The 27093-nt window shown below is 42.1% G+C and overlaps 1 protein-coding gene across 4 annotated transcripts in view; it reads left to right on the forward strand.

The window, feature by feature from the left end:
- LOC134356830 (protein FAM107B-like) overlaps nt 1-27093 on the forward strand; it is a 164126-nt gene that overhangs the window by 113430 nt on the left and 23603 nt on the right. For all 4 annotated transcript variants that reach the window (XM_063068008.1, XM_063068005.1, XM_063068006.1 and 1 more), the window contains one exon: nt 19432-19606. In XM_063068008.1, coding sequence (XP_062924078.1) covers nt 19437-19606 — 170 coding nt within the window. In that variant the 5' untranslated portion in view covers nt 19432-19436. The remainder of the gene's footprint in view (nt 1-19431; nt 19607-27093) is intronic.

Consider the following 27093-nt stretch of genomic DNA (forward strand, 5'->3'; position numbering starts at 1 on the left):
CTTGCATTCCATGCCCCTGGACCCTGATCCCAATCTGTCAAGGATGGTGTGGTGGGCACCCATGTATCAGCCTCCCCACGTTAAACAAAATCATGCACAGGTGTTCTTATTTAAGCGAATCCACCCTACCACCCTAGACTAGGTCCCACGGCAATGATGAGGGCAGGATTGCAAGGTCTGGAAGCGCCTCGTCACGAGCTGGATCCTGGATCATCCTCTACAACCCACCAATCGACAACCCCTGAGGAGAACCTCACACTCAACTCGAGTGATTGCACGAACACTATCAGCTGAGAACCCAAGTCCTGACATTGTCATGCCCTGTGATGGGTTTGTATTCATGGCACACCTTGTTCAAAATGTCTACAGCCTCCTAGGAGGAGGGATATTGTCAAAAATATAAATTTGACTTCACTTGCTAAGAAACATAAAGGATATGCACATTATACACGTGTTCATTGTTAACATACCCTATGATAATTGTGGAGAGGACAATGCCCTTGTTTCTGTCAGCTATAATATATGGAGCTAATGTTTCAACCTGAAAATCCTTCCTCCATTCTGGCTTTGCAGAATGAAGAATCTTTCTGACTTGCTTAGTGTTTCCAGTATTTTCTGGTTTTTTTTACTATTGATCTAATGGCTTCAACCTGAAACATTTTAAAGATTAAAATACTAAAAACTGCATTGAAACTTTTTAGATTCACTTGCACAGGGAAAACCTTCAGAAAATGAAAGTGAATATGGTTCTTGTTGTTCTTTCCTCTATTAAGGGACAATAGATTTTTGAAAGGAATCAATATCTCGATCTAATTACACATTGTGTACATGTGCGGAAGCAGATGGAATAAGAGATTTGTCAAATGCCCATTAGTTAACTTTGTAATCAATCAACTATTTGTCCTGTAGTAATTGTCTGCTAGGTGGTTTTCTTTGCCTGCTTCACTGATCGCGATTCACAGTATATACAATAGTGACGTTTTGGACTGATCACGTCCTTTTAATCTATATAGATTATCTGGTTTCTTAGACCATTAAAGAACTAGAGAAAGATGATTGACAACATCCAGTAGAGGCCATTTGATCCACTACTTAAATGTTCACTCTTTTTATATGGCTGCGCTGGCTGCAGGTGGCACTCATTACTGGATGGAGGAAGTCAAGGAGGTTTCACTGGGGAGAGAATGGCAATGTATAAATTAGTTGAGGTAGTATGTAACGTGGAGGGGTTCCTGGAAATATTGATGGTCCTCTGCACATCTTCAGCTCATCATAATTGCTGAAAGAGGCATTTCTAAGAAGTGCTACCATGGAGTATAACGCCAAATGCTACCACTAAGTAGCTATACACCATTAGGAATGTTAAAATAATCATTCCATAACTAAGCAAAAACCAAAACAGCTCTGAAAGACTTTTACATTGGATGTAAGGGCCAATATTACAATATATATTTTGATTATTTTAGACACTCTTCACTATATTTCTGTGTACCCAGCTTTCCACCATTTAAAAACATACTTCGTGGATTTTTATCTTGTCAAAAATAACCACAGCTTATCAACTCCCTGACAATTTCTGGGTAGAGAAACAAGAGCAAGAGAATTTATTTATTTAAATATGAGCAAAACTCAGTTCACAATCTAACATATGTAAGAGAAAGAGGGAGGAATCTCCTTTTTTCAAAGAATAGAGTTTCCCTTCTGCCCCCATCAAAGCTGCCCTCACTTGTATCTCCTCCTTTTCCCACACTTTGGTCCTCACCATATCTTCCCACCACCATAACAGGGATAGGGTTCCCCTTGTCTAACTACCACTCCACCATACCCTGTATCCTGCAAATCATTCTCTGTAAATTCAGCCCTCTACAACAGGATGCTACCACTAAGCACATCTTTCCCTTCCCCCACTCTCTACATGACTCACTTTTCCCTCCGCACTGATCTCCCTCCTGGCACCCATCCCAGCAAACAGGACAAGTGCTACACCTGCCCCTACACCACCACCTTCGGGCTCCGAACAGTCCTTGCGAGTGAGACAACACTTCACCTGTGAGTATGTCAGCATCATCTGCTGTATTTGGTATTCATGGTGTGACCTCTTCTACAATGATGAGACCTGACATAGATTGGGGACCGCTTCATCAAGCACCGACATTCCATTTCCTACAAAAGGCTGGATTTCCTGATTGCCACAACTTCTCATTCCTATTTCTACATGTCAGTCCATGCCTTCCTCTATTGCCACAATGAGGCAAAACTCTGGTTGGAGGAGCCTCCAGCCTGATGCCATGAGAGTTGATTTCTCTAACTTCTGATAATTCCTTCCCCTCCCCCTTCTCTCTTTCATTCCCCATTCTGGATCTCCTCTTACCCCTTCTCATCTCCTCACCTGCCCATTACCTCTCTCTGGTGGTGCTGCTCCTTTCTTCCATTGTCCAGTCCTCTCCTATCAGAATCAACCCTTTATCTCTTCCACCTGTCACATCTCACTTTCCTCCTCACCTGGTTTCACCCATCATTATCAGCTCATACTCCCTTCTCCTCATCCACCTTCTTATTCTGGCTTCTTCCACCTTCCTTTCCAGCCCTGAGGAAGGGTCTCGGCCTGAAAGGCCGACTATTTATTCCTCTCCATAGATGCTGCCTGACTGACCTGCTGAATTCCTCTGGCATTTGTCTGGTTTGCTCTGGATTTCCAGCATCTGCAGAATCTCTTGTATTTAGCAAAGATGTATTTGGAAAGATTTTAGATTTTTTTTGGAGGTGTACTGTGTTGTATAGTGATATAATTGATTTAGCTGTATATTGGTTCTTTTGGTGACTCATCTTTAGATCTTTGCTGAACACCATTTTGGTTGACCTTTGTAAGGATTATGAGTGAATGCGTGTTGAAGAAGTTTGAAGAAGTAAACTACCTAAAGAATAATACTCAGCCTCCACAGTTATTTTGTGTGCTGAAATATAATGTGATACATGGTGTGGTTTCAATTAAATATGTTACACCCAGGACATGCCCTCTCCTCATTGCTACCATCAAGGAGAAGTACAGAAGCCTGCTGAAGTCACATACTCAACATCTTATGAACAGCTTCTTCCACTCTGCGATCAGATTTCTGAATGGACAATGAACCCATGTACACTATCTTACTATTTTCTTTGCTCCCTTTTTACACTAATTTAATTTAAATTGTAATTAAATAGTGCAATATTTTGTGACAGTATAGTGCAATACATCATAATATTGTAATTTATAGTTTTATTATGATGTATTGCACTATACTGTCACAAAACAACAAATTTCACAACATATGCTAGTGATATTAAGCACAAAATACTCTGCAGATGCTGGGGTCAAAGCAACACTCACAACACGCTGGAGGAACTCAGCAGGTCAGGCAGCATCCGTGGAAACGATCAGTCAACGTTTTGGGCTGGAACCCTGACGAAGTTGTGAGTGTTGCTAGTGGTATTAAACCTGGTTCTGAAACCACAACATTAGTACAGCTAGTACTAAACAAAATTAGCTTGTCCATAATATTACGGTCTTTTTTTTTAGAGCTACTGATTTTTGACAACTGCATGAATTAATCAAGGTGATATTGATATCAGCTCTTCATTTTGTAGTGTATTATTTTGATATTATCATAGGCAGGAAATGATCTCAGATTTTGCAGACAATGGTTAACTATATTTAGTTGAATTGAGACTTCTATTATTTAGGTTTTTAAACAAATTAATCATATGCCTTATTTTTTTTTAAATAGGTTTATTTATTGAAAAACATCATAGGCCTGATTTTATTCTCACAAGTCAATGAATATGTTGGTAAAAAAAAAGATCTCTCCCTGCTTTGCACGTAGTTTTCTTCTTTCAATTGTTCTTTCTTTCCTCTCCTTTCTGTAAGTGTATACCTCCGATAAATATTATGTGGAGATTTGTGACAAATATGATTATATGATATCTATGTACAGTATCTGAAATACATCTTATGGAAATGTTAGTTTGATGATGAACTTCAATAAAAAATAAATTACAAAAAAGAAAAACATCTAGGAATAACTCACTTTAATTCTGTTGTTATCCACATACTTCCCTGATGATGACCCGGTTCCTACGATGATTTGATGGAACCCATTCCAGCATGAGATGAAACTTCTTGATCTCTATCAAATAAACAGAGCTCTCTCAAAGGCTGTCACACAACTAACAATGGAAAACTAAATAAATGGAAGTACAAAGGCTTGTGAAATTGTAGTTTTAATGGATGTTATCAGCTGGCCAACCAGTTTTAGGAGATATTCATGTGTTGGTGACTCATCATGCCATTCCTTTTGTAAGTAGTGAAAATTTTAGTATTCGGTTTCGAAGCTGTGGCTCCAAAGATACAACCTGAAACCTGGGAGTTAAGAGCAAGGAGATAGTAAATTAGTGTTGTGGCAGCAGACAGGGAAATTACTTGTTAATTTTCATACTGTAATTAGTCCCATGACAGCTCCAGCTAAGGTACAGTATATTGCTGAGGAAGGGCTACACTTTTGAAGGTGTTCCAGTTAGAAAGAACTGGAAAGCTGAGACCTCTATCAGGTGACTTCTTTGGTGGAATATAGAACATAGAAGAGTATCGCACAGGAAAAGACCCTCCAGCCCACAATATTGTGCTGAACTAATTAAACTAGTAATTCAACACCTAATTAAGCAAAGGCCTTCTGCCTCCACAATGTCTATATACCTTCATTCTCAGCATGTTTGAAGTAAATTTATATTACCATATACAGCCCTGAGATACGTTGTCTTGTGGGAATACTCAACAAATCTACAGCATAGTAACTATAGCAGGATCAGTGAAAGATCAGCCAGAATGCAGAAGACAATAAGTTGTGCAAATGCAAATATACATAGCAATAAACAACAGGAACATGAGAATGAGATGGACTCCTTAGTGAAATCATTGGTTGCAGGGACATTTCGATGATGGGGCAAGTGAGTGTAGTTATCCCCTTTTGTTCTAGATCCTGATAGTTGAGGGGTAGCAACTGGTGGTGCAAGTCCTGAGGCTCTTGTACCTTCTACCTGATGGCAGCAGCAACAAGAAGAGAGCGTGAAGTGTGTGGTGGGGATCTCTGGATGCTTGCTTTCCTTTGATAGTGTTTCATGTAGGTCTCCTCAATGGCTGGGAGGGCTTTTATATTAGCACATATTTGTGTGCTTATCTAAAAGCCTATTAGCTGGGACGGATATAAAAAGATCAGCCCTTATTCAGAAAGATTTCATTCTTCCTGTTTTTAGCCTTTCACTCCAAATTTCTGCAAATTGTCTTTTAACCTTCTTCTGGCCCGACTCAATTATCAGTTTTGTAGGAACAGCTAACTGGTTTGCCTGTCAAAGTGTCCATCTTGAACCAAGAATCACAACATTTTCATGTGGTGAATCTTCCCTCCTGATATCAATAAGACATTTTTGAAAGTCATATACAATTAGACTTAGTTTCATGAAAGGGAACGATTTCATTTCCCCAAAGTATTAGAGTTCTTTGAAGATATAAGGGGCAGTACAAAGCAAAGAGAAACATCAGATGCAGTGTGTTTATAAATTCTAAATGTCATTCAATAAAATGCCACAAAAGAGGTTACTGCATAAGAGTGTAATACATATTAACTAACAGAAATGTAGTTGAGATCATTATTTAGTGAACTATAAATATAAGAATACCACAGGCCCTCAATTACACATGATCTGGATATTGGGATCTATCGTCTTGTCCTTAAATTTGCTGAATGTACAAAGGTTAGGAGTGAAAGCAAGATGAAAGGGAAGATATTTATGTGGGTTACTGGAGTGGGCCAAGATTTAGCAAGGTAAATGTAAATACAAAAACAGCAAATGATAGAAATACTCAGTAGATAAGGCAACTTCTATGGGGGGGGATGGGAGTGTTTGACTAATAGGATTAGACTTCAGATGAATGAGCTGTCATTAGTTTTGTTTCTTCCTTCGCAGTTGCTGATTAGCCTGCTGGGGATTTTCAATAATTTTTTCTCTTTTATTTAGATAGATAGATACTTTACTGATCCCAAAGGAAATTAGTGTCACAGTAGCATTAGAAGTGCACAGATATACAAATATTAGAAGAGAAGTAAGAAAGAATTAAAAAAACAAGTTACCACAAACAGTCTAACAGGAGGGTGTCATCACGTCCCCGGCTATAGGTTGACTTATTATAGAGCCTAATGGCCAAGGGTAAGAGTGACATCGTATAGCGCTCTATGGAGCAGCACCATTCTCTTTTGCGGCATCTGCAGGTTATTTTCACTCTAGTTATTGGGAAAATGTAAGTTTATTGTTTTATATGGAAGAACAGGGAGAAAAAGGATACTGTTTAAGAGGTGAGTGACTACATAAAGCTACTGTCGAAAAAGAGATGGGTGTTATTCTGTGTTAGCCAGTTAATACAATTAATTTTGAATGCAAATGGAATGTTAAACTTCATGGCCAGTAGGTTAGAGTATAAAACTAGATGAGTTATAACTTTATAAGTGAGACCACACCTGAGTATAGATTTATTTGTGGAGAGACTGTACTTGCACTGGAGTAGGTTCAGAGGAGTTCATTGGGTTGATCCTCGATTCAAAAAAACTGCCTTGTGAGGAATGAATGAGTGTTGGGGATAGATAACGGATGCGGTACAAGGGGGAGGTGGGGCATTAGCAGAAGTTTGATTTATTTATAAACACACATTCTTTCTCTCTCTCTCTCTCCTTTTTCTCCCTCTGTCCCTCTGACTATACCCCTTGCCCATCCTCTGGGTTTCCCCCCCTCCCCCTTTTCCTTCTCCCTGGGCCTCCTGTCCCATGATCTGCTCATATCCCTTTTGCCAATCAACTGTCCAGCTCTTGGCTCCATCCCTCCCCCTCCTGTCTTCTCCTATCATTTTTGGATCTCCCCCTCCCCCTCCCACTTTCAAATCTCTTACTAGATCTTCCTTCAGTTAGTCCTGACGAAGGGTCTCGGCCCGAAACATCGACTGTACCTCTTCCTAGAGATGCTGCCTGGCCTGCTGCATTCACCAGCAACTTTGATGTGTGTTGCTTGAATTTCCAGCATCTGCAGAATTCCTCGTGTTTAAGAATTTCAAAGGTTCCTCTGAGGGGATCTTCCCCGTTGGTGAGGAAATAAAGTGCTAGGGAGCAATGTTTCCAAGATTGGGATTATTTATTTAGGATAAAGATGAGGATTTTTAAAAAATCTAATTGCTGTAAATCTTTGGAGAGCACTGGAAACTGAATCAATGAATATGTTCAAAGCTAAATCAGATGGGATTTTGATTAATAGGAGAATCAAGGATTACGGCCAGGGAATTGGAGGCTAATCTTGGATAAATGAAGAGTGAAACAAGCTCAGAATGGCAACATGGATTCCATCTCCTCCCTTTTAACTGCTCCCTAATAGAAATTAATTTGCAATCCAGAGGTGTTAATTTTGTGGTATCTGATAATGGTAATTCCATAACACATCAAGGAGAATGGTTGGCTTCTCTTATTAAGTAGTCATTACTCAAATTATTTGTGACTTGTAAACCAAACTTGGATGTAAAACAGATCTTACTGCAAGTGGGCACAGATTGTTTCATCCGAGACACTGTGAATGAAACAGAATGCCATTCAATCAGGAGCAATTGTACTCACTTCTAAGTTTGTGAAGGACTGTCATTCAAAGTTCAAAGTACCTTTATTATCAGAGTACTGATACAACCTTGAGGTTTGTCTTCTTGTAGGCAGCCACAAAACAAAGAAACACAATAGAAGCCATGAAAGAAAAATCCCATACAACAAGATCATCAAGCACCAAATATGCGGGGGAGGGGGGACAAATCGTGCAAACAATAGAAAGTTAACAAATAATATTAACCATGGAGTCCTCAAAGGTGGGTCCTCAGTGCTGTGACCATGGTGGTCCTCAGTGTTGTGCCATGGCCACAGCTACAGAGTTGGCTCAGCCCTGAAGCACCCTGATCAAATCACGCAAATAGTTTTTAAAACAAAAAGTAAGCAAGAAAACACGAGGAGCATGAACTGGAGAGTCTACAGCTGCGGAACACGTTCAGCGCTGGAGCGGAGCGTGTCCAGAAGCCTGGTGTTTGCTGCTCCTGAACCCAGCGGCATGGGTCCCAAGGCTCCTGCACTTTCCTTCAGCAGCAAGAAAGTTAAACGCAGACGGACGGTGCTAAACTCCTGCCGATTTTCCGCTCTCATCCTCGAAGATTTTAATCAGCGCAGAGTAATGGAGCCATCCAGGGGTTCATGTTCCACCATCAGGCACTGACACAGAATCTCATCCACGCGGAATCCCCCAGGAGATAGCAGAAGTGTCAGATCATTCAGTCAGCCCATAAATATATCCTTAAAAGAGAAATGATAAGCTGCAATTGATTACAGTTCAGAAGAAGAGTATCCAGTAGTTATGTAAGCTCCCTGCAAGATGTTGCCGTTGGCCTCTGGTGCCATCTTGCCGCATTCACTATTAAAGTAACTGAGGAGTTGTTCTGAGGAAGTCATTCTTTGATGTCCTGGGGTTAAAATGTTTGCCCTTCAAAAGAAGTACAAACATCTTTTAAGTTTGTCTTCGGCCCCAAGTCTCCTTGATTTGAATCTAAATTAAAGGCTAATCTGATTTTTCAGAACAATCCCTCATCAAACCTCTGCATTCGCCACTTTTATCCTCATTTAGACCAAGACTGCAACAAGATCTATAATGAAATAATCTTGCTGGAAACTGAACAGAACATTAGTGACAGTGTTTAGAGAGGAAGTGCCACTTGATAAGAGATTTTGAGGATGCCTTCCATCACATGTTTAATGATTGAGAGTGGGAAGATGAGTCAGAAATTATTTTTTCTTTGCTTAATGTGATCAATACATATCTATGAAAATTTCCATTGCTGTATTAGAACAACTTGGTTAGAAGTACAGCTTGTTCTGTGACACATTCTTAAGCATCCTTATTGCCTTTGATATATGTAGTGGTTGGCATCTGAGTTGATAAATCTCAGGAGGAACTGAGGTGGGTTGAAGATAATGCATGGATGCTCCAGCCTTGCCTTTCTAATTCAGGGTCCATGCTCTGCCATGATTGAGAACGGGCTGCTCATGACAAAGCAGCTCTTATCGCAAGTGGGTGCAGACTGCATAGACATCCCCATCTATTGGTAACTACCCAAACACTGCACATGACATCCGTTGATTGTAGATTTATCTATGTTTTATTTGTTTAATTATATTCGTGCTTTAATCCTAAATTTACTATCTTAATACTAGAAATAATTTTAAGAATGAAATGCATAGCTGTGAAATTAAGTGAATTGTGCTCATTATTAATGTATCAAAGGCCTCCAGTCATGAACTCGGGCTTCCAGCCAGGTACAGGTATCAATTTTTAACCTATGCTTCGATGAGAAACTCTGCCATCTTCATCAGGGATGATGCCTGGGCATGTGTAGTCTGGTGGTATTTAAACTCCACCCCCCCCCCCCATAGTCCATCACTCCTGTTTGGTTAGTCCTCAACCAGTCAGGTTCCTGCTGCCCCACCTTGTTTACAATCAAATTCCTGTTCTTACTTAGAGCGAGACCTTTATCTTTGTTGAAATTCCTTTTCTCTAGTTTTATTTCAATTGCTCCCTTCACCGGGTGCCCCAGAAGCCATTGGTGCGGCACAGTATCTTTGTGCCGTTAAAGTCAATCCTTTGGGCATTGCCACTGCAATGCTCTGCTACTGCCAATTTCTCTGGGTAACCCAAATGGATAGACCTTCTGTGCTCCTTGATGTGGGTTTCCTCTGTGCGTCCCATCTGGCCGATATACTCTGCTCCACATTCACAGGGAATCCTGTAAATACCAGCTGTCCTGAGTCCCAGGTCATCTTTGAGCTGCATAAGCTGTGATTTGAGCTTCCTTACGATGGTGCTACAGAATAGTTACAAGGTGAAGGAAATCAAGGGCTGCCAGAAAAACCTAACAACGCAGAGGAACCTGTCACTACCGCCTGTCTTCCCTGTATTTCCACGGTTTCTGTAAGGAGCACCAGGATCCTCTAAGCACCTCTGCTCCGTCCACCACAATAGACAGGATCTCCCAGTGGCCACCCACTTCAACTCTGCTTCCCATTCCCATTCTGATATGTCCATACATGGTCTCCTCCTCTGTCATGATGAGGCTAAACTCAGGTTGGAGGAGCAACACCTCATATACCGTCTAGGTAGTGTCCAGCCCCTTGGTATGAACATAGAATTCTCCAACTTGCGGTAATTCCCTCCCCCTCCCTTCTCCTATCCCTATGTCACTCTGCCCCCTCCCCCAGCTGCCTATCACCTCCCTCATGGTTCCGCCTCCTTCTACTACCCATTGTGTTTTCCCCTATTCCTTCTTCACCTTTCCTGCCTATCCCCTCCCTGCTCCCCCTCCCCCACCCCTTTATCTTTCCCCATACTGGTTTTTCACCTGGAACCTACCAGCCTTCTCCTTCCCACCCTCCCCCCACCTTCTTTACAGGGCCTCTGCCCCTTCCCCCTACAGTCCTGACGAAGGGTTCCAGCCCGAAACGTTGACTCATTGTTTCCACGGATGCTGCCCAACCTGCTGAGTTCCGTCAGTGTGTTGTGAGTGTTACTAAGTTCTCACTCTAAGTAGGAACTGGAATTTGCTGTAAACAAGGTGGGTCAGCAGAAACCTGATTGGATGACCGCTAAGCAATTAGGAGGGATGGATGATGGGGGTGTATGTACCACCGGACTAGACATGCCAAGGCATCATCCCTGATGAAGATGGCAGAGTTTGTCATGGAAACGTTGGTTAAAATCAATACCAGAACCTGGCTGGAAGCCCAGGAAGAGTTTATTTATCATAAAGGCAGGGAAAGCACCAGATCCTGTCTCGCCTCTAGTCATATTTTGTTTTGAGTGAATATTTATTACAATATCATGACATGATTCACTGTTGCATTGTATGACAGGACTACATTCAAAGGACAGCAATTCCAGTACAGTGAGCAGCACATTCATTGAGAACAGTAAGGCAGAGCATCGAGCATGAAGTGGGCAGGGAAGGCAATTAACAGAGTAAACTTAGTTGTAGCGATTATGAAATGGAGAATTAATTTGGACTTTGAACCATTGACTTCCAAGAGATACAAAGTACCACAGATTTCTGCGGCCGTACTGAAGATCATGTCAAAGCACTGAAACTACAAGAGATGAAAAATCTAACACTTTAGTTTTTGAGGTGGATGAATACAATAACTATATAAAAACTGTTTGTTTTTTCTCCATTTGATTGGGTTCCCAAATCTGATTAAATAACACATTTATTGATTCCACTGTTTGTCATTAGATCGAAACCAATGCTCGGCTGTAAATGCAGATTTCCATCTGGCTGTCTGCTTGCCAGAATTAACAATTAGTCTAAAACCAGAAACTCAAATTACAAAAGAAATTCATTGAGTAAAATATTGTTCTGTGTTGTGAATGGTAGCTGTTGCAATTTCAGTTTATTAAGAACTGTGCAAGTTACTCGTTTTGTGCTGTTTTCACTATCTATTGTTTAATATAATTTGCCTTGAAACCCACACAAACCTTCTGTTCAGATACAGCATTTAGACTGTATGTGTCTGGCATGTAAATTGCCAATCAAAAACATCTGCAGATATTAGCAATTCTGAATTATAAAAATCTACAGAAACTGCCGAGGTAATAAAGTATTAAGCAACACACATCAAAGTTGCTGGTGAACACAGCAGGCCAGGCAGCATCTCTAGGAGGAGGTACAGTCGACGTTTCAGACCGAGACCCTTCGTCAGGACTAACTGAAGGAAGAGCTAGTAAGAGATTTGAAAGTTGGACGGGGAGGGGGAGATCCAAAATCATGGGAGAAGACAGGAGGGGGAGGGATGGAGCCAAGAGCTGGGCAGGTGATTGGCAAAAGGGATATGAGAGGATCTTGGGACAGGAGGCCCAGGGAGAAGGAAAAGGGGGAGGGGGGGAAAACCCAGAGGATGGGCAAGGGGTATAGTCAGAGGGACAGAGGGAGAAAAAGGAGAGAGAAAGAAAGAATGTGTGTATATAAATAAATAACGGATGGGGTATGGGGGGAGGTGGGGCATTAGCGGAAGTTAGAGAAGTCAATGTTAATAAAGTATTAATTAGGCTTTACATTGGTAGTACTGGTTGCCCCCTGACCATAAAGTAAATAACCTTTGACTGCAAGCAGCACGCATTTAATTTTTAAAAGTTAGAGCTCGCGTGTTTATCACCAGACTCCAAAGGCTAATTGTGAGAGGGGGCTAGGGAGATACCAGTAGAAACTAATCAGGTGTGCTGTTAAAAATTCTGGTGCAGTTACTGACTCCTTGGAAAGCTGGTGGAGTCCTAACTGACAAATGCAAACCAAACTCTGATTTAAATCCGGTCTGCAGCAAAAAGTTGGTCTGGGCATTGGAGCACTATGACTACACACCAGATGTAGTTTAGTGTACAGAAACTTGGAAGCTGTTCAGCCCCTCTAACTTCAATTTTCGGGTCGCTTTGTGTGGCAAAATCAATAGGAGTACTTCTGGCCTCACCAAGAGTTTTCAGATTGACCCTTACCAGAACATTTCCACGCCCCCCCCCCACCCTTCGTTCACACTGTGCTGGTGAGAAACTGTTTCTTTCAGACAATAGGATTTAGTTCTCATCCACTAGAGTCACAGAAAAGTACGGCACCAAAACGGGTCCTTTGGCCCATCTAGTTCATGCTAGGCCATTTAAACTGCCTGCTCCCATTAACCTACACCAGGACCAGTGCCTTCCATACCCCTACCATCCATGTACCTAACTAAACTTCTCTTAAATATTGAAATCAAACTCACATGCACTGCTTACACTGGCAGCTCATTCCACACTCTCAGTGAAGAAGTTTTCCTTCATGTTCCTCTCAAACATTTCACCTTTCACCCTTAACCCATGACCTCTGGTTGTACTCCCACCCAACCTCAGTGGGTCGCCCTCACTTCTCATCCTTGTTCAAGCATTCCTCTATCAGGGTGCATGAGTTAACATTACCGTGGTAACACACTGACCAGATTCAAGCACGAAACAAACCTGCTTCCTTTTCCTGCCAGGAGCTTGTGCGACTTGCCCTCTCCATAACATACAAAATAAATAATTGAGCATGTCTCAGTGATAATTCCGGAAAATCTCAACAGCATCTGTGGAATGAGAATCAAAGTTAACATTTCAGGTCAGAATAGGGAAAGGAAGTGGGTAAGTTTTAATTTTCAGAGGAGGAGGGGCAAGGGGAGATTGTACTAAGGAAATGTATGTGAAAGGACAAGACCATGGTTCCAAGGAGACAAGACGTAGAGGTCTTCCAGTCAATGGCTCCTTGGGGAGGCAATTCACTAACTTTTCCAACGTAGTGTACTACATTTAATAGTCATAACCTGATTTTCCTGGGACTGAGAGAGCTTTCCAGATCCTATAACTTCAGGTTCTCCAGTTAGTACATTTTCCCTGTTCATATCAGAGCTAAAATTTTTGCTACAGATCATCCAGTTGTGATATTGCCTCATTCTCACTGTCCCCAGGACCCCACTGACTTAACCTGTACGGTTTATCACTATGGCAAATCTGGGCAATTATAGACATTTCCTTTGTCCTGCCTATCACTCCCACATCTCTGTGATTTAAAGCTAACCTGTTCCCTCTCATTCCCAGTAGTGATTGAGGTAGTTTAACTCTTTCTCTTTTCGTAGATGTTCTCTGACATGTTGTGTTTCTGCAGCATTTTCTGTTTTTGTTTCACATTTCTTGTTGTTGCCTCTTTAATACTGCAGTCTTTGAGTACCTTAAATAAACTCTTGCTAATATTCAAACAAGCTTCAAGAAGAACTCCTTATATTCTAATTGAAGAATTAGAACCTATTTTGAAGTAAATGTTTAATAAAATCAGATAAATTGAAGTTAATTAAAGGAGGTGCTCTGTACAGTGGAACAAACCATTTTTTTCTATCTGCACATACAAGTGTGTGACTTTTATGAGTTTTTTTAAAGACAGTTAGAAAAGTATGAGTTAAAATTATCATTCTCCCTGCCCCCTACCCTGTGAAGAAATGTGATTTTTCTCTTAAAACTTTAAGTACTTCCTTTGTGAACTGATTTCTGCAGTGTTCTTTGAACAAAACGATAAACATGGAAGACAGAATGACAATCACCATCTTCCACCGTACTCCAGTGAAATTGTGGGTCCTCTTTGTCAGAATATTGTTCATTTGTACAAGCCTGGAATCGCAATTGTGTAGTAGATTAACATTTGGTTTTAAATTTTCTCTTCCGTGGTTATATAGTTTCCCTTGTTTACAATAGCAAATTACTTTTTTTGTCTACTTGCCCTGGCACATCATGTCATCCATTGATGATCATATTCAACTCACAAAAGAGTTAAAGCACAAAGTGAGCTTTTAGGGCACACATTTAGGAGATTGATCAGCAATAATATGTTATGAAATTCCAAGCAACATACATTGCAAGCTCTGGGCCGTTTTGGGATAACACAAGTTTTAAATGTTTAATAGCTGACTAAATATTGATGGCATAGTTTCTGTTTATTATGTCCACTGGAAGAACTTACTTTAAAATAATAATTCAAGAGCCAGATTTTCAAACCTCCAAGGGACACTTCAGCAGGCAAGGCGTAATTTAATTAAAGATGCGTCTCTCAATGAGTTTAACATGTAAATATTCAATAGCAAGGAAATTTATTCCATCTAATAGAAACCAGGCAAATGTATTCAATGTAATTCACTGATTCATTGATTTACTATGGCTGCAGATGGATGACCAAACTAATCCCTGGTTGACGAGGAGGGATATTGATGTTGTCAGGAAAAAGGGAGGCACTTCAGGTATAGGCAGTTGGGATCAGGCAAATCCCTTGAGAAGTTTAGGAGATGTAACAGTTCACTTAAAAAGGAAATCCAGAGGGCAAAAAGGGAACATGAGATATCATTGGCAGATAATACAGTGCTTTTCCTCTTTATCTTAAGAATTTGATATTGAAAAACCAGGGAGTATTGGTCCTCTTAATGATCAATTTTCAATGATCATTTTTGATCACTTTTGTAGAAAAGTTTGCCAAGAGCAATCATGGTACTGGAAAGACCATGATCACCCACATTATATAACTTGGCACGTAACGAATGAATGATAAATTTAGAGCATAGATATCTACAGCACATTGCAGGCCCTTCGGCCCACAATGTTGTGCCGACCATGTAAGCTACTCTAGATACTGCCTAGAATTTCCCTACCACACTGCTGTCAATGTGTGGAATCACAGAAAACAGGAGAGGTATTAAATGAATATATCTTGTCTGCATTTGCCATGGAGCTAGGGAATTTGAAGAAAGAGAACTTTGATTTCCTGAAACAGGTCACTATTACAAAAGAGCAGGTACCAGCAGTGTTGACGTACATAAAGATCTATACCCAGGGCCTGACTAAGTGTATTTGTGGACGTTGTGGGGTGGGAGAGAAATACATGGGTCCTGACAGATAGTCAAGGTGAATAAAGAAGACTTATAGCAAACTTGCCTTTGTCGGACAGGACAATGAATACAAGAGATGAGATGTCATGTTACAGGTGTTGGTGAGAATGTACTTGGAATTGTGTACATTGCCATTGTATAGCAAAGATGTAATTAAACTGGAAAAGGATACTGAAAAGATTTACAAGACGAATGTTGGTAGGACTGGAAGGAAATACTGGACAGGTAGAAACTCTCCCCTGGAGCCGAGGAAGCTGAGGAGTGTCCTTTATAGAGGTTTTAACAATAATGAAGGGCAGAGATAAAGTAGCTTGTCAGAATCAGGTTTATTATCACCGGTATGTGATGTGAAATTTGTTGACTAAGCAGCAGCAGTTCAATGCCATACATAATATAGAAGAGAAAAAAAAATAACAAATAAGTAAATCTTATTCAGTATACTTAAATTGAATAGGTTAAAAATCATGCAAAAAACAGAAATACTATATTTTTTTTGAAAAGTGAGGTAGTGTCTAAGGGTTCAATGTCCACTTAGGAATCGGATGGCAGAGGGGAAGAGGCTGTTCCTAAATCGCTGAGGGTGTGCCTTCAGGCTTCTGTACCTCCTACCTGATTGTAACAGTGAGAAAAGGGCATCCCTGGGTGCTGGAGGTCCTTAATAATGGATTCTGGCTTTCTGAGACACCGCTCCTTGAAGATGTTCTGGGTAGTTTGTAGGCTAGTACCCAGGATGGAGCAGACTAAATTTACAACCCTCTGCAGCTTCTTTCGGTCCTGTACAGTAGCCACCACCACCCATACCAGACAGTGATGCAGCCTGTCAGAATGCTCTCCACTCCATCTATAAAAGTTTTTGAGTGTATTTGTTGACGTACCAAATCTCTTCAAACTACTAATAAAGTATAGCTACTGTCTTGCCTTCTTTATAACTGCATCGATATGTTGGGACCAGGTTAGATGCCCAGAGATGATGATGATTATGAAGACACGTAGTTCTCTTTTATTGTCATTTAGAAATGCATGCATTTAGAAATGATACAATATATCCTTTATCCTCTGGTGTGATATCACAAAACACAGGGCAAACCAAGACTGAAAAAACTGACAAAACCACATAATTATAACATATAGTTACAAACAGTGTAACAATACCATAACTTGATGAAGAAGTCCATGAGCACAGTAAAGTTCAAAGTTTCTCAAATGTCCCACATCTCACGCAGATGGGAGAAGGAAGAAAAACTCTCCCTGCCATGCTGACCACAATCCGACTCTGTCATCCGAAAACTTCGAGCTCTGATCAGTTCTCCAACAGGAGTACTGAGCGCCATCTCTGTCTGAATGATTCAACCTCCTTCTCAGTCGCCAAAAGCAGACAAGGCCAGGGATTTTGAGGCCTACTGGCCGAAAGATTCCCGACCACACAGTAACGACAGCAGCGAATGGGCGTTTCAGAAATTTCTCCAGATGTTCCTCTGTGCTTTCACGTCCATTCTCCATCAAATCAGATTTGTCCACGGCCCCTATTTAACAGATACAATATCATTTCTCACCGGAGGGCTGCGCACACCCAGGAACTTGACACCCAGGAACTTGAGACTGCTCACTCTCTCCACTTCTGATCCCTCCATGAGGATTGGTATGTGTTCCTTCATCTTACCCTTCCTGAAGTCCACAATTAGCTCTTTCATCTTACTGACCTTGAGTGCCAGGTTGTTGCTGTGACACCACTCCACTAACTGGAATATCTCACTCCCATACGCCCTCTTGTCACCACCTGAGATTCTACCAACAATGGTTGTATCATTGGCAAATTTATAGATGGTATTTGAGCTATGCCTAGCCACACAGTCATGAGTATTTAGAGAGTAGGGCAGTGGACTAAGCATACACCCCTGAAGTGTGCCAGTGTTGATTGTCAGTGAGGAGATTCACCAATCCACACAGATTGTGGTCTTCCGGTTAGGAAGATGAGGATCCAATTACAGAGGGAGGTACAGAGGCCCAGGGTCTGTAACTGCGCAATCAGGATTGTAGGAATGATGGTGTTGATTGCTGAGGTATAGTCGATGTACAGCATCCTGACATAGATGATTGTTGCAGTATTTTTCCCAGGGTAAGGAGAATTTAAAACTAGAAGGCATAGGTTTAATATGAGAGGAGAAAGCTTTAAAGCAGGGGTTCCCAAACTGGGGTCCATGAACTCCTTGGTTAATGGTAGGGGTCCATGGCTTTAAAAAGGTTGGAGAACTCTGATTTAAAGGGTCTTGTTGGGCAAGTTTTTCACACAGAGTTGGTGGATGTATGCATTGAGCTGCCAGAGGAAGTGGTTGAGGTGGGTACAATTACTGTACATGAAAGACATTTGGCTTTGAGTGAGATTGGAAAGGTTTGGAAGGATGAGGGCCAAATGCAGACAAATGGGACTAGCTCAGAAAGAAATTTTGCGGCATGGATGAGTTGAGCAAATGGCCTGTTTCTGGGTTGTGTGACTCTAACTGCATATTAATCAAAAAAGAAGTTGTCATTCTTTTTTTTCACTTCTGACACCCAAATCAAGTGCTTTTAGTATTACACAACCACAATACTAAATCCACCATAAATCTGGATTTAGTGCACGGTTTACTGAAGAGACAAGCTCAATCTCGATCCAATGGAGTGATTGACAAAGTTGGAACTTGAATAATATTCAACAGTTTACAATAATTATGTACAAGAAATGTATTTTGATATCTCAGTGAAAAATATAGTCCTGATTTTTTTAATCACCCACTTGACCCAGCAGAATCAAGCTATGAAAAAGTGAAAGTAGACTCATGCTGTATACAGTACTGTATATGACAGCTTTTACTTCCTGTCCCTGAGGCAGACTGTCTTGGAAGAGTCAGGCCAAAGTGAATGGCAGTCAGGACTCAAAGAGATCGCTGGGATTAAAAAAAGCCCGGGATTAAAAAAATCTGTGGATCTGACTACAACAGCTCAGTCACAAAACCTCAAGTTAAAAAAAAACATGAAGTCTATATGATGTTGATTTGTAATTAAAGAAAATCCATGCACAATTGAGCAAAAATGTGAGCTGTCAGAATTGATAGATTTTTCATTAGACGTTTCCTAACATCTGCTGTTGAATCACTCCTTAGTTGTCTACTGGGCATTAAAATATTTGATACAAGTGTACACACAATGGAACAAAGTGCAAAGGAATTCATTTGGAATGTACAGACGTTTCTAGGCAACAAAAAACAGTAAAGGTCATACAAGTCCAGATGTTGCACCAATGCAGAACTATATATATGTTTTTAAAAAATTTTTTTGCATCGTCTCCAGATTTCATATAGCCTTTTGGTCTTTCTGATTATTAGCATAAATGTATCGCCAAGGTACCTTTCTGAGAATGTGTAGAGCAGGGGCTCCTAACCTTCTTAAAGCCATAGACCGCTACCATTAACTGGGGGTCCGTGGATTCCCAGCTGGGAACCCCAATGTAGAGCATTATTCCTCAATAGGCTACAAGTTAGTCTGGTGGCTAGAAAAACTAGCCACCAGACTTCATCTTTGCCTTGAGATAAATGACAGAATGCAATCTGTCTATCCACAATGGGAGGATGTATTGGCGTCAACTACCACCTCTGTAGAAGCACAGAGCCTTTGCATCTTATGTTTCTAATTGGCATTAATTCACCAGCGCCTTCCGATTGTAAGTAAACGTGGCTTAATTTTTCTGCAAACTATTGTGCTGGAAAGGAGGACTGGAATTATCATTTGTTTGCACAGCAAACCATGTCTGGTAAATATTAATTTTAAGCATGATGTTTGGAAGTTTGAACTGACAATATGACAATAACCTTCTCCTCTCCAGCCTCCATGTACTCTGAAAGGCACAGTGATCCCTCCGAGATCAGATGTCTCATGGCAGAGCCTGATTATTTTGATAACAACCCTGACCTCATCAGGCCCAAGAAGCTCTTGAATCCAGTCAAAGCCTCCAGAAGTCACCAAGAGCTGCACAGAGAGCTGCTTATGAACCAGAAGCGGTGAGGACACTAAGCTTCACATTATCTTGTAACTGCACTCTGTTTTAAATCATACATACTTAAGTGGTCAGTCCAACGTTATCATATGCACGTATGGGACAAAGAATTTATTGGTTGAATTTTAAATTTTTCTTAGATTTGCTCTCTTATTCCTGCATTATGATATGTATTTCCATTCTGTACAATGCAAATAATAGCAAAGATTAAAAATACCGAAGTGAGATATTGGAACTGCAGCCTAGAAAAGATATATTAGGCTCAATTGAGCTGGCATTCAGCCACATGCAAAGTGAGTTCTTTGTGGATTTACAGTCTCGCTGCAAGTCCAAGATTAGTTGAGCTACAGATTCTGGTACAACTCTCGTTCAATCCATCAGTGGAGTCGTGTGGAGCCTGACCAGACCTCTGCAACCAGCCACACCTGGCACTGGGCCAGAAGACGCATTCATACGAATTGGGATTCTCAGCACAGACGTTATAAAGAAGAAAAGCTAAAATCAGTCTGGGAATTCAGGATAAGAGACATGACGCTAGCTGCAGTTCTAGTGCCAATGTGGTTGAAGTATGGCTTTGTATAACATTAGTATCTTTTTATACCCACCTACTACTTTTTAAGTGTGTGAATCAGTGGAGCATCCTAAATCATTGATGCTGTCTTCCTTGTCTGAGTTCAATTTCCTTTTAGACGTTTTTGATCTGGTGGTGCCTGATCTTCTGCATCAGCTAACAAACTTTACTTAAAATATTCCCAGTGAAAACATTCATGTACAGTAGACCTGCTACTCTACAGAACTTAAGATATGTTTTTTTTACACAAGAAATGGTGGAAATATTTACTCCCTTTCACAGATGGCAACTGCACTAATGAACCAGACTTTACTGGCATACCTCACCAACTATAGAACCTGCTTCCGCGTTTTCACCATTGACTGAATCTGGGAAGCCAATTATTTTCCTCCTGAAGGTGGTGAAATCATAGGACAGGGTCTTGGGCAGTGACAGGGCTTCAAGTGATACAATGAATGAATGAATTGATGGGCCAGCAGGGCTCACCTTGCAAAACATCTGGACGCTTTACCAGCTGGCAAAGCCCCACCCAAGTCCCTGTAAAATTTAGGAACACTTAAAATATTTGTTAATAAATTTTAACATAAGTAAAACACAAAAAATTAAACTATAAACAGTAATAAATGACCATTTTAATTCATTTCCTCCAATACTGATGGAGATCAATGGGCTTGTGTATCCTGTATCAAGTCCAGGCTGGAAGAGGATCTGAGCAGAGATTCACCAACATGAACACTAGGGAACTGCGTACTGACGATGTTACCTCGAATGGTGACGAAATGTTTGCCACCTGACCTCCAGACTTGGCGAACATCCCTACAAGGGAATCTCCACACGATCCAACTCCACAAAAGGCTGAGGGGAGCCAGACAACGGTCAGCAAAGCATGTCCAAATTGCTTAGGGTATCTACCTCCAACTGAGAGTCCAAAATATCCTTATACTTAAACTAAGATGACAACAGATCTGTGCAGAATTTCTGACTGCACAGAAAAAAGTTCCATTCTTGAGATGTTTAAATCTGTCCTCACTTTTTTTTTGCTGGATAAGGATACAAAAGAACATGGAGCCAAGGCGGGAAGGTGGAACTAGGATAAAAATCAGTTAAATCCCTGACCAGTTGGAACAGGTTCAAACGGTTGAATCAACCACTCCTGTTCCTGTAATTTCTAAATCCCTCAAGATGTATAAACTGATTCATTTTCGTTCTGGTTTTTTTTTTACAAACCAAAGCGGGTATTAGTAATGGAGACATCACGGCAAGAGGAGAGTTGATAACGTGTCCCAGTATTTATGGTCAGGGTCACTGCAAGCCCCTCTGTATTAAAGGAGATCTCGAAGCAGCAACGTTCCAATGGCTGAACAATCTCTTGCTTGTCATTGTATGGAATTGTATTAGTTGGGTGAGGGAAAAAAAACCTTATATAGGCCCCAATGGTTATCCATTTATGACTGTCAGCTATTAAATTTTAACACTCAAGGCCAGTCAGAAAGAATAATAAAAGCTAAATTTTTTGTTCATGTGTTCATCTCTGAGGACAAGCATTTCCCTACATTGAAAAAAGGAAATTGAACACTATTCCTGTCCCTACACCCTCAAAACCACTCTACTGTTCAGCATCTGACTTCCCTGACATCCTGAGATGTATGCCTGAATGCAGGAAAAATAAAACCTGGGAGGATGAGCAGAGCAAGGGTTGGTAATTCAAAGGACCTTGCAGTCCGTCCTACCTGTAAAAGCCAATGCCAGTGAGAGACTACACAGTGTGGACCTTGGTCCCAGGGTCTAGCATTGGGAGGAGACTGGTACTGACAAGGGGGAGTCAAGTTCCTACTTTATCCTCAGCTGCAGTCTCCACACTGCTCCTCCTGAATGTCATAGGGTGCAGGGTTCAGAGCCAATTGGGAGTGATGTCACTGTCTGCTCCTTTTAAGGCATTGCATTCTCTTGGACAACAAATGGCCATTATTAATTTTTACATGAAATTTGCTTTCCCTTAGCAATGTTATAAGGGACACTATGCAATCAGATATGGGAGATCATGTACAGAAAAGGACTATTGCCAATTCTACAGCCGTGCTTTACCCACTGCAAAGGCACAGTAATTCTGAGAAAGTTAAATTAACTTGTGCACTACTCTAAGCTCCAAAATTTCAGATCCTTGGTAGTAGGATTCTCCAAAAGCAATAGTTCATTCCAATGCTGGGTCCAATTTTCACTAAGCCTCTAAATCTCATGCTTCAGTGGATGATTTCAAAACACTTCTTCAGGAGAAATGGCAAATACCAAAAAGAGTAAACTTCAAGTTAACCCACACACCTTATCTGGCATCTACAATGGTCATGATTAGTGTATAGCCACGTCATTACTGCCTGCAAATTTCATGTGGATAGTGCTTGTATGTAGTCTGCAATAAAACTTCATTAGGAAATCATTCTTGATGTGTTGATATTGAAGCCTGCTGACGTGCTTCTGAGCTTTGTGTGGAAGTGGTGTCTAACGCATAGAAGTGTCTGAACATGTATGATGGCCAGTACACCAACTTCTCAGTTGGATGCAGCCTGTAAAGATGCGATGTGGGCCTTCATTCCGAGAACAAGAGATAATGACAAGGCCTGCTTGATCAGATCCCAGACCCTGGAATCTGGAGCTGGGAACTGACTGTGGACAGATTATATTAGGATAAACATTTGCCCTTTGCTAGTTTCCCTTTTCTCCACACCACCACATCACAGCTGCCTTCCATCCACGTGACTGGCTTTGTAATGGCAGAGGTTCACTAAAAACAGCTCCATCATGGGCAATAGCCTCCAAAGTATCCAGGACATCTTCAAGGAGCGATGCCGCATCCATCGTTAAGGATCCCCACCACCCAGGACTTGCCCTGTTATCATTGCGACCATCAGGAAGGAGGTACAGGAGCCTGAAGAAACGCACCCAACGACTCTGGAACAGCTTCTTCCCCTCTGTATCCAATTTCTGAATGGACATTGAACCCATGAACACTATCTCACTACCTTGTACTGCTGCCACAAAAACAACACATTTCACGATATAGGCCGGAAATATTAAACCTGAATCTGATGGAAAGTAGTGAAGGCTGAGTACCTTGAGTAAAGATCTTTTGAAAGATGTATTTTTAAATGGTAGATTTCTTGATACAAAATGCCCCAGGAAATGTGGGTGGAGAGTAGGAATGTGGTATCAAAATAGAAGATCAGCCATAACTACATTGAATGAGGGAACCTGCTGAATCGACTCAATATCCCATGCAAGTTTCTACATTTCTCAAATTATTGGTCTCTTTTTTTTAAATCATGCAATATAAATCAGGATATTTCTTTGTATTTATTTTCAATTAGCTGGATATTCAAATTTGTTTTCATTTTGTTCAGACCGCTGAACTTGCTGGATAATAACACAAAGCCTGATTTGTGTATTAAAACAAAAGCTAGAGATGTTGGTGTTTATAAAATGAAGTGATCCATGTGGAGTTCATCACTGCAGTAATGTCTAGACTATGTTGTTGTTAAAATCCTGGGAGATAAGAAAAAAACCTGCCATCCATCTCCAGAGATGTACATTTTTATGAGACAAGTGTAATAGCAGTATGCTTATACTGTATGTCTGAGTTGCTATCAAATCTTGTCTGACTTAAGGCACTAGTTAATCGTGAGCCAAACCCATTAAGATCCAAAATAAATAACTTCCATTTTAGTACTTAGTGCTCAGGATTGTAATCTATGGGCTGGTTGCATAGAGACTACATTTACTCTTACAAACCACAAGTGGTCGTTCACTTCAAAGGGAAGTGAAGATAAGGATGTCCATTTCTTAAACATTAATGAGAAACCAGAGTCAAAGTAATTTATAAACATAAAATAATCTGCAGATGCTGGGGTCAAAGCAACACTCACAACATGCTGGAGGAACTCAGCAGGTCGGGCAGCATCAGTGGAAACGATGAGTTGACGTTTCAGGCTGGAACCCTTTGTCAGGACTGAAGAGGGAAGGGGCAGCGGCCCTATAAAGAAGGTGGGGGGAGGGTGAGAAGGAGAAGGCTGGTAGGTACCAGGTGAAAGACCAGTAAGGGGAAAGATAAAGGGGTGGGGGAGGGGAGGCAGGGAGGTGATAGGCAGGAAAGGTGAAGAAAGAATACGGGAAAACACAATGGGTAGTAGAAGGAGGCGGAACCATGAGGGAGGAGATAGGCAGTTGGGGAGGGGGCAGAGTGAAATAGGGATAGGGGAAGGGAGGGGGAGAGAATTACTGGAAGTTGGAGAATTCTATGTTCATACCAAGGGGCTGGAGACTACCTAGAGGGTATATGAGGTGTTGCTCCTCCAACCTGAGTTTAGCCTCATCATGGCAGAGGAGGAGACCATGTATGGACATATCTGAATGGGAATGTGAAGCAGAGTTAAAATGGGTGGCTACTGGGAGATCCTGTCTGTTGTGGCGGACGGAGCGGAGGTGCTCGACGAAGCAGTCCCCCAATCTGTGTCGGGTTTCACCGATGTAGAGGAGGCCGCACCAGGAGTACCGGATGCAATAGATGACCCCAACAGACTCACAAGTGAAGTGTTACCTCACCTGGAAGGACTCTTTGGGGCCCTGAATGGCGGCAAGAGAGGTGTAGGGACAGGTGTAGCACTTACGCTTACAGGGATAAGTGCCGGGTGGGAGATCCATGGGGAGGGACATGTGGATAAGGGAGTCACAGAGGGACCGATCCCTGTGGAAAGCGGAGAGGGGTGGAGAGGGAAAGATGTGCTTAGTGGCGGGGTCCTGTTGAAGGTGGCGGAAGTTGTGGAGGATAATGTGCTGGATCCGGAGGCTGGTGGGGTGGTAGGTGAGGACAAGGGGAACTCTGTCCCTGCTGTGGTGGTGGGAGGATGGGGTGAGGGCTGAAGTGCGGGAAATGGAGGAGATGCGGGTGAGGGCATCATTGATGACGGTAGAAGGGAAACCACGATCCTTAAAGAAAGAGGACATTTGAGATGTCCTGGAACGGAAAGCCTCATCCTGGAAGCAGATGCAGCAGAGACGGAGGAACTGGGAATAGGGAATGGCATTTTTGCATGTGGCGGGGTGGGAAGAGATATAGTCGAGGTAGTTATGAGAGTCAGTGGGCTTGTAGAAGATGTCCGTGGGCAGTCTGTCTCCAGAGATGGAGACCGAGAGATCAAGAAAGGGGAGAGAAGTGTCTGAGATAGACCAAGTGAACTTGAGGGCTGGGTGGAAGTTTGAAGTAAAGTTGATGAAATTGACGAGCTCAGCATGGGTGCAGGAAGCAGCACCAATGTAGTCGTCAATGTACCGAAGGAAAAGTTGGGGAGCAGTACCAGAATAGGTTTGGAGCACAGACTGTTCCACATAACCAACGAAGAGGCAGGCATAGCTGGGACCCATGCGAGTTCCCATAGCTACACCCTTAGTCTGAAGAAAGTGGGAAGAGCCAAAAGAGAAGTTATTAAGTGTGAGAACCAGTTCCGCCAACCGGAGGAGGCTAGTGGTGGTGGGGAACTGGTGAGGTGTATTATCCAGAAAGTGGCAGAGGGCTTTGAGGCCTTCTTGATGGGGAATAGAGGTGTATAAGGATTGGACATCCATGGTGAAAATGAAGCCGTCGGGACCGGGGAACTGGAAATTATTGAAGAGGTGGCGGGCATGGGATGTGTCCCGGATGTAGGTAGGGAGGGACTGAACTATGGGTGACAAAATGGAGTCCAGGTAGGCGGATACAAGTTCGGTGGGACAGGAGCAGGCAGAAACTATGGGTCTACTGGGACAGTCAGGCTTGTGTATCTTGGGGAGGAGGTAAAATCGAGCAGTGCGGGGTGTGGGAATAATGAGTTTAGTGGCTGAGGATGGAAGGTCTCCGGTTGATAAGGGCGGTGATGGTGCGGGAGAGAGTGGTTTGATGTTTTCTGGTGGGGTCCTGTTCCAGGGGTAAGAGGAGGTGTCAGAGAGCTGCCTTTTGGCCTCAGTGAGGTAGAGGTCCGTCCGCCAGACTACTACGGCACCACCTTTGTCAGCAGGTTTGATGGTGAGGTTGAGATTAGTGCGGAGAGAGTGGAGGGCAAAGCGTTCAGAGGGAGTGAGGTTGGAACAGGAGAGAGGAGTGGTGAAGCTGAGACAGTTGATATCTCGGCGACAGTTGGAGATGAAGAGATCGAGTGCAGGTAGAAAGCCCGGGCGGGGTGTCCAGGAGGAGGAGGAGGGTTGAAGACAGGAGAAGTGGTCATCAGTAGGGGGAGGGGAATCCTTGCCAAAGAAGTAGGCTCGGAGATGTAGGCGACGGAAGAAGAGTTCAGCGTCATGGCGGGCACGGAACTCACTGAGGTGTGGACGGAGGGGGACAAAAGTGAGGCCCTTGCTAAGGACAGAACGTTCTGCCTCAGAGAGGGGAAGGTCAGAGGGGATGGTGAAGACACAGCAAGGGTTGGGCTGGGGTCAGAGGAGGGTGAAGAGTGGGAGGTCTCAGGAGGGAGAGGGGGGTTGGGATGTTCAGGGTGAGCGGGGTTAGGGGAGCATGAGGTATCAGAGGAATGCAGGGGCTAAGTAATTTATAGATTATAAAGTAATTTATAGATTGAACACGCTAAGTTTTTTTTAAGTTGAGTTCCCAAGGGTTGTTTCCTCCTATTTTTGAAATAAGTTTGGATGTTTCTTTTGCTGGGAGTGTGTTTCTTAAATGCAGATGACCCTATTCCTTTTATCTTTTGGTGTTTGTTCCTCTGATTAACCGAGACAGGGCAGAATTGCAGCAGCCCCCCTTAGTGAAGTCTATGGGACACAAAATGTACAGTAGTTGGAAAGGCTTGTTGATGCACTACCCGTGTCAAGAATTAGGTCGGCACTGGATCTCAAGAGAGGGAATTTGTAGAATGTCTGTGAGATGGCTTTTTAGAACAGCT

The sequence above is a fragment of the Mobula hypostoma genome, chromosome 15, assembly GCF_963921235.1.
Source record: "Mobula hypostoma chromosome 15, sMobHyp1.1, whole genome shotgun sequence".
Classification (NCBI taxonomy): domain Eukaryota; kingdom Metazoa; phylum Chordata; class Chondrichthyes; order Myliobatiformes; family Myliobatidae; genus Mobula; species Mobula hypostoma.